Genomic DNA, 10,293 nt, shown 5'->3' with positions numbered 1-10,293 from the left:
TTTTTGTCTTAAGTTGGAATCAGTTGCTGAAATTTCAATGATATGAATATTATTTTTTTTCAACATTTTATAATTCACTTCCTCAGCAGATTCATTTGTGGGTACAATGCAAATAATATGCATTTTCTTTTGCAAATTTTGCAAAAGATCAGTAACTTGATCAATATTTGCTTTTTGTTTAGGATTGATTCGATGCCTTTTCAAGATCTCAATATCCTGATCAGTTGGTGACCCAAGTCTAATTCTGTTAAGAATATTAACAAAGTTTTCATTGTCATCTTTTTGTCGCATATTTATGGTCAATTCATCATAATCGAAATATGACCACAAATTTATACCAGCAATTCCCAAATTTGATTTTCTAGCATCTTGAATAGATATTTTGGAAAATACAGGTTTTTCATTAACAGGTGGAAGCTGGAATAAATCACCAAATGCAACAATTGACATGTTTGCAAATGGATACACTTGTTTCCTAATATCACCAAAAACATCTTGCAAACGTTGGTGAATAAATGCTAATTGCAAGTGACTAACCATGCTTATTTCATCAATAATGAATAATCTCACATATCCAAGCATGGTTCTCAAACTTTTTATTTTATCCTTTGATAATGGTTCATATTTAGGTGTAGAACCATGCTGCACATTTAGTTGAAAGACTCTATGGCATGTAGATCCTTTCAAAATGTAAGCACTGACACCAGTAGGAGCACAAATAACTACACTGGGTCCATTGATGGCAGGATATGTGAGAGTAATTTTATCTGCCAGTGCATTGATCAGAAAAGATTTGCCCACACCCCCAAAACCACTAATAAATTTGAGAATTTGTGGACAATCGTCACAATTGCACCTGTGAATAGGGTTTTCCTCATTCCAATGAAGATTTTGTTGCTCAAGTTTGGAAATAATTTCATTATAAATTTCTTTTTGAATGAAATTCAATTTTTGCTCATTTTCTAAAACTTGAGCTTCAGTGACATGTCTGATTTGAGGCATATTTAAATCAGCTTCATTTTTATCTGCCTCTTTAGCCATATTAGGATCGCAATCAATTTGATCATCATCAGCGTTATTTTCATTTGCATAATTTTTAGATTTTTGCTCTATTTTTTTGCTTATTTCAATAGCATCTTTAATTTTTTTCTTAATACTTTCATAATTTGTCATTTCAGACAAATATGGAGCATTTTGATAAAATGATTGCTCATATGATTTACAGCCATCAAGTAAATCAATTTCTTCTTGGCGCCAAGGTTTGAACAGCATCAACAAATTGTGATAATATCGTTCTTTTGTTTCAGAAGTCAATCTCACATTTGGCGTCTTTATAGCTTTTTCTTTCACTTTTTTTAAAAAGCCATGATTATTTCGCAGCTTCAATGAAACTTTCTCATCATCATTTGTGGAAGCATTCATTGTTCTTTCATAGTTTCTCGCAACATAGTACAAACTTTTATTTTCCATAGAATCAGGTCTATTCGGGTACCATGTTTCAACCATATTGCCATAATACAAATCTGTAGAATCAGGCTGCATTTGATCCAATTCTTCTTGTGGCAAAAATCTGCGGGTTCTATATTCAGGTATATCAGCACCGACCCACATTACAGTTGCAGAAGCTCCAAACAAGTGATGTCCCAACAGCTTATCAGCAACTTCATAAGCTCCTGAATCTCTTTTGGACAATGTATAAAGACCAGCGCTTTTGCATTTACCATAAAATGATTTTGATTGGTCCAATGACCACACACCTTCAGTCTCAGATGTTTCATATTTAGTCTGATAGCTGGTGATGTAATGGTTCAGAATCATTGAATTGTCAGAAATGTACTGCAAGTCAATATTAGACTCCCACATCATCAAAATAGCTGGGTTGTAAGCATTAATGTACTGCTCTTGTGAGCTTCTATTCAAATTATACATTTTTTTAATTTTTTTGCCACATTTATGTGACCTAACACTTTCTTCAATTGTGTTAAATTTGAAATTTCCAGCAGATTTAGGAAATCCATAGCGACAAATTGTGTAAAATTTATTTCTGACAAATTTTTTACGGTAACATGATCCACCACAAGTGTGTCTTTGCACTTTATTCACCAAATAGGCTAATTTAGGTGATTTAAAATGGTTGGGAAGTTGACAAGTAATAATAGATTCAATGAAAGTTTGGACTATTTTGTGTGAATCTTTGTCAGTCTCATCAAAAATAGGAGCATCTTTGCAGTACACTTTCATGTGTACATGAGGAGTGCCTCTGTTTTGATACTCTAATCGCCAAAAATAATGGTCAACTTCAGTCAGAGGGCCGTTTTTGTCAAGTATGACAATCTTCAAAAATGATGTGAATCTATGATAAAAATGTTCACTGACTGCCACAATATCATCATTATTTATTTGTCCAAATTTTTTAGTTGTATTATTCAACTTTTCAAGAAATTCGTGCAAATCTTTGAGGATATATTCATTGCAAGACAGTGTCAAAAAGAAAGTGGGTACTCCATAACACTCATCAAAAGCTTGCAAATCCGTGTATTTTCGAGCCCAAAATTTCTTAGATCCTCGCATATTTGCCATCATCATCGACAAATTGCCTTCCAGTTGCTTATCATTATTTGTCAATCTTTTTTTCAGTTCAGCAACTGTTATTTTTGGCATTTTTTGCTGTTTTCATTATAGCATAAATACCAGCATCAATGGCTCGTTTATCAGCTTTATCGGCAGAAAACATCAAATATTGAATATTTCTTCTGAATCTAGGATCACAATGGTTCAATCGATTTCTGATGTACATGTATGGTTTTACTTTGCCATATGGACGTTCATTTGAAAACATTCCAAATCTACCTCTTGTGAACAAATCAGGAAAACAAAACAATTCCAATAATGGGTCATTGTCAGTTAGTAATACTCCTTCAACTCTTTTTTGCCTGAAAATCGTCAAATCCTTTTCAGGTGGCAACATTGGTTGCATTTCAATGAGCGTGTGATGCTCATATGAAATCTGAGCCCCAGTCTGAGTCAGAAAATGATCCATTTTCAGACTATCATTTCGCCCAGTGCATGTGAAAATTTCATCCAAGTTGGCATTTCGATCAATTTTAATGTCATTGTACAAGATATTGTTGTTTTTCAACCAATCCAAAGCTTTGAGAACTTTATCCATATTAACCAATGAGCGCCAAATAATATTTTTTTTGTTTGGCAATGTATCAACTATAATTTCAAGTAATTTATGATCATTGTTTGGCAATGTATTCATAGCATGGTTGATAGTTGTTTCCATTGGCATTGGCAAATGACTAGCTATTCCTCTGATAGCTGGGATCAACTGGCTTTGCAGTCCTTTAAACTTGTATGGCACCAATTTAATTATATTCATAAAGCATTTGGCTCTTTGAATAAGAAGACTTTCATACATATTCAAAATGGAGATTTCAGGTGGGATGTGATCAACTTGAAGACCATTAATCGATGCCAAATTTGGTACTTTTTTGTATGTTATCATATCCGATTGACATTTTTTGCATACAATACATGGTAATGTGTAATTTGCTTTAATAATGTTAAGTATTGTTTGAGATTTTATTTTATCCCAGTTGTCCCATTCATGCAATTCTGAATCTTTTTTGCGCATTTTGCAAATGTCACAATGATTTATTTTAAAATCATAAATTGCCTTTTGAAATTTTTTAAACAAATTGGCATATTTTGTTGTTACATAAACCTCAGTGTGAAATTCATTTTCATTTGAAAAGGATTCATTGTAAAGGTCAGAAATAGTAGCATCTCTGCTAACCTGGTAAATTAACTCAGTATATAATGACCAGTCACCTTCAAGTATTGCGATGTCATATTTGTTAAGCCATGTTCCAATCGACAATAATCGATATACTTTTCTGATCACTGTTCTCAGGTGTTGCGAGTGTGGTGACAAGAGTTTCAGCAGGGCCAGCTTGTCCGTGCAATCACTTTGGCCACAGCAATAAATTCTATCAGAATGCATACCTTTGCAACTTTGGAAACTATCCAATTTCTTCCTCATTTGAGCAATTGTCAAATTCGGACTCAAATCAGACAAATTGTTATGCAATCTTTTAGCATATTCCAATTTCTGAGCTGAGTCTGGACAGCCATCTTCGATTCTACACAGACGAGTCATTGATATTCTGTAGTCACTGTTATTAATTTGATTTTCATTGTTTTCATTTATGGGGACTTCAAATGTGTTTAATTCACTGCAATCACATTCTTGGCAATGCATAAATTTAAAATTGTGTCTTGACAACTGAGCCAATGGCACATATTCATATTTGCTTTTATCGCAAAGAAAGTGCTCATTGGTGAAGCAGTGGAACAAATTATTGCCCCAATAAGTCTGCAGACCGTCATTGTTGGCTTTTTCTACATAAGAGTGGATGCATCTGAAGTACTTCTTCAATTGGTTGATCATGAAGTTTCTCATGCCAACTCCTTCAATATATTTCTTGTTGACAGTGCTGAATGCACTTTTATTAGCCAATCTGCGTTCCTGTAGGTCTGTTATATTCCCTTTGACAATATTTTTGTATGACATAATCATTTTCCGCATTATAATCATTTTTTGCATTAATTCATTATAACATCTTCGTCGTTTTTTAATTTGTCTCATATTTCTAATCAGAATGTGTCGATGAAAATTAGCATCTTTGCTTGACATTTCGAATTTGCAAGTAAATTTAGATGCTGTTTTTCTATGTTTATTTTTATATTTGCTATAATATGCTTTTGCACAAATTTTTTCTCTATTTTTTTTATAATACTGGGCCATTTTCGCATGCATTTTTTCTCTATTTTTATTGAAATATTTTTTATTTGACTCTTTTTGCTTTTTTTTATAAGTATCATTATTTACCGCCTTGAGTTTTTTTTTATAATTCTGAACTCTTTGTTTTATTTTATCTTTATTTTTTCTATAATATTCAGCTTTTCTAGCTTTTTCAGCAATTTTATCATATACTTTTTTATTGCCATCATTTGCATTGGTGTACTCCATTTCATTTTGCTTATCAATAGGTCCTGGGTTAATTTCGACTCCACCAATGATCAGAAGCATCAGAATAATAGATCTGTTTTTATGCATAATGTAGCATTTATTGTGATAACGAGGCTTACATTCGAAATGAATTATGCAATTTTTAATTGTGAAATATAATTTCTATTTCATAAAAGATATATTTTAATTAAATTTTATCTTGTTCACAGTGAAAATAGAAAAAATATAATCACATATTACATTTTTATAATTATGAACATAAATACAATTTTAATGACTTTGCAATGCAATATAGTTGGCAAAAATATGTCAATTATGTGCAAATTGAACAAGAAACGAGTCAGAAAATGTATAAAAATGGTCAAACAAGTGGTAGGAGTGACAAGCCTTATGCAGTGTCTTGACAAGCTTGAGTTGTCTTTTCCTGTTCTGAGTGCCCTCACTCTCAGAAAGTCTGTTCTTGGCGATATTCTTCCTCTCTTTCACTTGCTTTCTCCTTGCTCATATCTCTCTCTGTTTGTTCCTGAACAATCTATCACTCAGGCTTTCTTTTACTTTGACTCGATCCTTCCTTTTCCATTACAATCTTTTATATTCCCTCCTGCGTCACTCTCTTTCTCTCTAATTAACAGTCTGAGTCTCTAATTGTCACTTTGTAGTCTCAAGTCTCGGATGATCTGAATGAGCAATATAAAAAAAATAAAATAATTAAATAAAGGTCAACAATGAATAGTAGAGAGAACTGAGAAGTATTGAGAGTACTATTGAGAAGAAGAAGAATCGGTCAGGGAGGTGGAAAATAGGGGCAGTGAAAGGGGGGTGGGAACATGACGAAGTGAAAAAGTGGAGGAATAGTGACGTTGAGGTAGGGGAATGGGGAGAGTGATAAATAGATTGTAGAAAATGAGGGGGGGCGAATGTATAGTAAGGGTGTGCAGTAGTAATATATACATACATGTGTGAAAGGAGAATAAAGATAAATAAAAGAAATGACCCCCAGAATAATATAATACCCTATAAATTTGTCATTTTAATCTAACTCAGCCTATCATCAAAGAAAATGACAAAGATGGCTTTATTTGCTAAATCGTTTTAAAAACTTGACTGTTTATTTCGTTTCTTAGAGTCTTCCAATTTATTTATCGTCTGCTAATGCGTTATTAATCGGTGATTTTTTGGTGGGCGTTGTTGAGCAAGAATAAAAATATGAGATTTAAACTGTTGGGGCATTTTTGACAACTTCTGTGCCCTTGGGGGCGAAATGGGAAGTTTAGAAAACATTTTTTTTTACTATGTAAATCTATATAATGATTATTGTCGTAATATTACTTCTTGTTAATTTTGTACTTAGGTAAAAATGTGCTTCTGCATTTATGTTACCGTTGTTACACGAGTATTTGTTACACCCTTATAGTAAAAATGTTGGTGATCATGCACTTATTGTACCTATTTACTATGCCTCCCCACGGGACAGAGTTAGACACCAGGGTCGTTTTTTAACGCGGAGAAAAGGTACAAAAATAAAAATTGTCTCAGTCGTGACAGATTTCTCCTCCACCGAAAGAGAACATGAAATGGAAGTGCAGCATCTGAAGAACAGATGCACTAATTGTAACACACTATTATTTTCTTAATAATGAGGTTAGGACATTACGTCGTCGCCGGCAAACTTGCGAAGAAACGATAAGAAATATCGAAAGACAAAAACTGGCTGTAACATATTCTTGCATTATTTACAAAAAGTTGTAAATAATGCAAGAAAATGTTACAGCCAGTTACAAAATTAAAAATGATAATAATATATTCATAATATATTCTTGACAGGCCACAAAATCACCGCAATACCACATTTACTCCGGGGAGGGGGGGTCCTACGTAAGTCCCAGGAATTTGTATAAACGAAGTTTAACCAATTACGCATAACTATAAAAGAAAGTAAGAATTTTATTGACACAGCATTTGTAAACAAACAACAAAAAAGTTGTAAATAATGCAAGAAAATGTTACAGCCAGTTAAAAAATTAAAAATGATAATAATATATTCATAATATTCTTGACAGGCCGCAAAATCACCGCAATGCCACATTTACTCCAGGGGGGGGGGTCCTACGTAAGTCCCAGGAATTTGTATAAACAAAGTTTTACCAATAACGCATAAATATAAAAGAAAGTAAGAATTTTATTGACACAGCATTTGTAAACAAACAACAAAAAAAAAATAGTACGCTTACCTGTTTTAAATAATGCAAGAAAATGTTTCATGTAAGGAGCTCTGCACCGCAGACATAAATAAACAACTTTACGGATGTGTGTTTGTTACAATTTAACGTCTGCTCATTCGGTAATAGTCGGTAATTTTCGGTGGGCGGTGGTGAGCATGGATGGAAATGCGGGATTTAAACTAAATTAATTTAGCAATGGTATTAATGTAACGGATAATCAAAAATAGGGGAAAAATCAGTTATGTAATATTTTACACAAATACTGAACAGTAGCCCCCCCTCTCTGTCTGTCTGTCTGTCTCTCTGTCTCTCTCCCTCTCTCTCTGTGTCGCTGTTATTATGGTAGTACGAATAGTGGTTTGTTTATGGAAAACTCTTATGAAACTAAAATCCGGCAATTTTTATTTTTTTAATAACGGTATTAGTATCAAAATATCTGAAAATGATATCTTAAACTAAACAGAAGAATGTCAAGGTAATTATTGTACTATTTCAGAAAATGTTCAATAAGTATGTCTCAAGTAAATTAATTTTTTATTTTTTCCACCGGTACCCTACGTTGGATTACTCAATAGTAGTCTCTAAGTAACATTTTGTTTGTCTCGCAGTTACTTGCGAGACTAATATATATATATATATATATATATATATATATATATATATATATATATATATATATATATATATATAAAGATGCGTCCGGGATAAATGTTTTCGCATGCTTTATTTCCTTTAAGGGAAATGTCTTTACATAATGTTCTATTGTTAAAGTGTTTTTTATTCAATAAATAAGTCTGATGAAAGCCTATTTATGCGAAAATTTTCAAACGCCATAATGTTTGAATTTGCCCAACTGGTCTTGAAACAATTGTAACTAACAATGAACTACATTTTTTTGTTGCTATCATTTCTTTTTTTGAAGTCTTGGTTTTTGTTAATACAGTATATATATATATATATATATATATATATATATATATATATATATATATATATATATATATATATATATATATATATATATTGTTGTCAATGTTTTTTCCGGGAGAAGAACTATAGAACTAACTTATCATAAAATTACGACCGAGCAGCGAATAACTATCCATGTCTAATCTCTGAGAAAGAAGTAGAAGGGGGGGAGAAGGGCATCCTCCACTTCCCGACGACGTAAATTTTGTAATTCGTTAAAAGAGCAAAAGATAATCTGAACTTTAATTTGTTCAATATTTCCATATTATATTCGTGCCAAAAAGATTTTAACATACATAATATAACTGTCGAAACATGTGCAACGTTATTAGACATATTTTAAGATATGTTTATATATTCAATCCCTGATCGGATTATATCGATTTCTTATAGGGTTACTTAATGCCCCCTTGTAACACACTCAACCACATAATGTAATAGTAAACGGTAAGTGGAATAATCTAGAGATGTGAATAACAGCTTTCGCTACATCTTGATGCTACAGCTAACGTATGAGAAGACTCCTCGTCTTCCTCGATTACGGTCGATCATTATATAAAATGCTTATCATATTTTATTCAAATGGTTTTTCTTCTATAATATAAATCTCACCGGTCGGTTTAAATGTATGCATGTATGTATGCATGTATGTATGTATGTATGTATGTATGTATGTATGTACGTATGTATGCATGAATGTTTGTATGTATGCCTAACACTTTCGATAGAAGCGACCGATTTTCACGTGATTGACATCGTTTGGAAGCTCGACCCTTCGGACGACAAATAATGAGGAATTAGCGAACAACGTTAATTCCTTCACCCTAGACTGTGCACTTATCTACAGGCAAGGGTCGCTTTTTTCGCCGATATTTTCAAAAGTCATCCCATCTTTTCGATTGACTAGCCTAAATTTAAACCTCCGTTCTTTCCGGTTTGGAGATGGACGCAACAGCAAAGACGTCACGTTTTGTTTTTTTCACGTTCCTTTCCTCCTTTGCAGTACGGGTTCGAGCCTGCCTGCCTACTACCACTATTCTTTTGTTTTGATCAACACACGCCCCCGAACACCTGGGAAACACTGGGCACCCAGGCGTGTATCTTATATAACTTTACTTAAATAGTTGTGTAATAAGCCGTTATAGTCGATGTACTTGTTAACAGAAGGTATAATTTCAACATGCGCGGCTAATTACCTTTAATTGGCTTCAATATTTTAACTATGTGTGTGTAACGTCTAAACTTGAGCGCATGATCAAATACCCTAGTGAAACACGCATCGTTTCACTACCTTTGATATATTAAGTTTTCTATATTTATTTGTGCAGGTCTGATGTTTTTAAATGCGTTTCTGATTGTGTGTAAAGAGAAACAAACCCGTCATCGTTCCTAGGAGGTTCGTTTCGAATGAACTGGCGCCAACGCAATACTGTATCAGCTTTAACAGAAATAATTCAAATCGGAAGATTACAGTAGATGTGCGTTTTATGAGTTGTTTCAGTGAACTGTTCTCTTTTTTAACACAACTTATGAATGAAATAGAACGAGTGTAACAAATTAAAAGTTTTAATCAATATATTTATCAATGAAGGCGCCACTCTGTCGCGAACTGGTTAGCGAGAACCTGTCTTAAATCACAACGGCATTGACTATATAATCAACGGTGCGAATACGAATTTAAGCTAAAATAAATTGTGTCCTTCTCGCCCAAATGCTTTTCTAAAAAGGCACGGGTCTGCCACAGGTAGTAGGTCAGGTAAAGTATTATTCGCCGATTTTAGGAGTATGTAAACAGGTAAAACATAAGTGGGTTGATTGAGTGAACTACGAGTTACGGTGTGATGCATGGCCGCGCCATGACATATACAAAAGAGAAACATATGTTCAAGTATAGTTAATATAAAAGTAAAAATAAATACGTTGTTGATTATTATTTTCGATACTTTAATATGTCGCGATGTTTTGAAAAATAACTTATAACCTTATAAATGGCCTTATACTTATGAAAGATTAGGAAGAGGTCTTCAAGCATTTCTTTTATGTATTAGCCATGGGTCGATCCAA

General features: G+C 33.1%; 1 protein-coding gene across 1 annotated transcript; it reads right to left on the bottom strand.

The window, feature by feature from the left end:
• Positions 1-2,618: 2,618 nt before the first annotated feature.
• LOC145276928 (uncharacterized) lies at positions 2,619-7,871 on the bottom strand. The gene is made up of 2 exons (XM_080128401.1): positions 7,270-7,871; positions 2,619-5,715 (listed from the first exon to the last, which is right to left on the bottom strand). The coding sequence occupies exon 2, from the start codon at positions 5,123-5,125 to the stop codon at positions 2,639-2,641; it is 2,487 nt and encodes an 828-aa protein (XP_079984527.1). The 5' UTR covers positions 5,126-5,715; positions 7,270-7,871; the 3' UTR covers positions 2,619-2,638.
• Between the last annotated feature and the right edge of the window lie 2,422 nt (positions 7,872-10,293).

The sequence above is a fragment of the Euprymna scolopes genome, chromosome 5 (assembly GCF_053919585.1).
Source record: "Euprymna scolopes isolate OS-2025 chromosome 5, ASM5391958v1, whole genome shotgun sequence".
NCBI classification, from domain to species: Eukaryota; Metazoa; Mollusca; class Cephalopoda; order Sepiida; family Sepiolidae; genus Euprymna; species Euprymna scolopes.
This window is presented reverse-complemented; position numbering and strand designations above follow the sequence as displayed.

Excerpts from the sequence above, each read along its gene's own strand:
- LOC145276928 (XM_080128401.1), bottom strand. The coding sequence starts at position 5,125 with ATGCATAAAAACAGATCTATTATTCTGATGCTTCTGATCATTGGTGGA.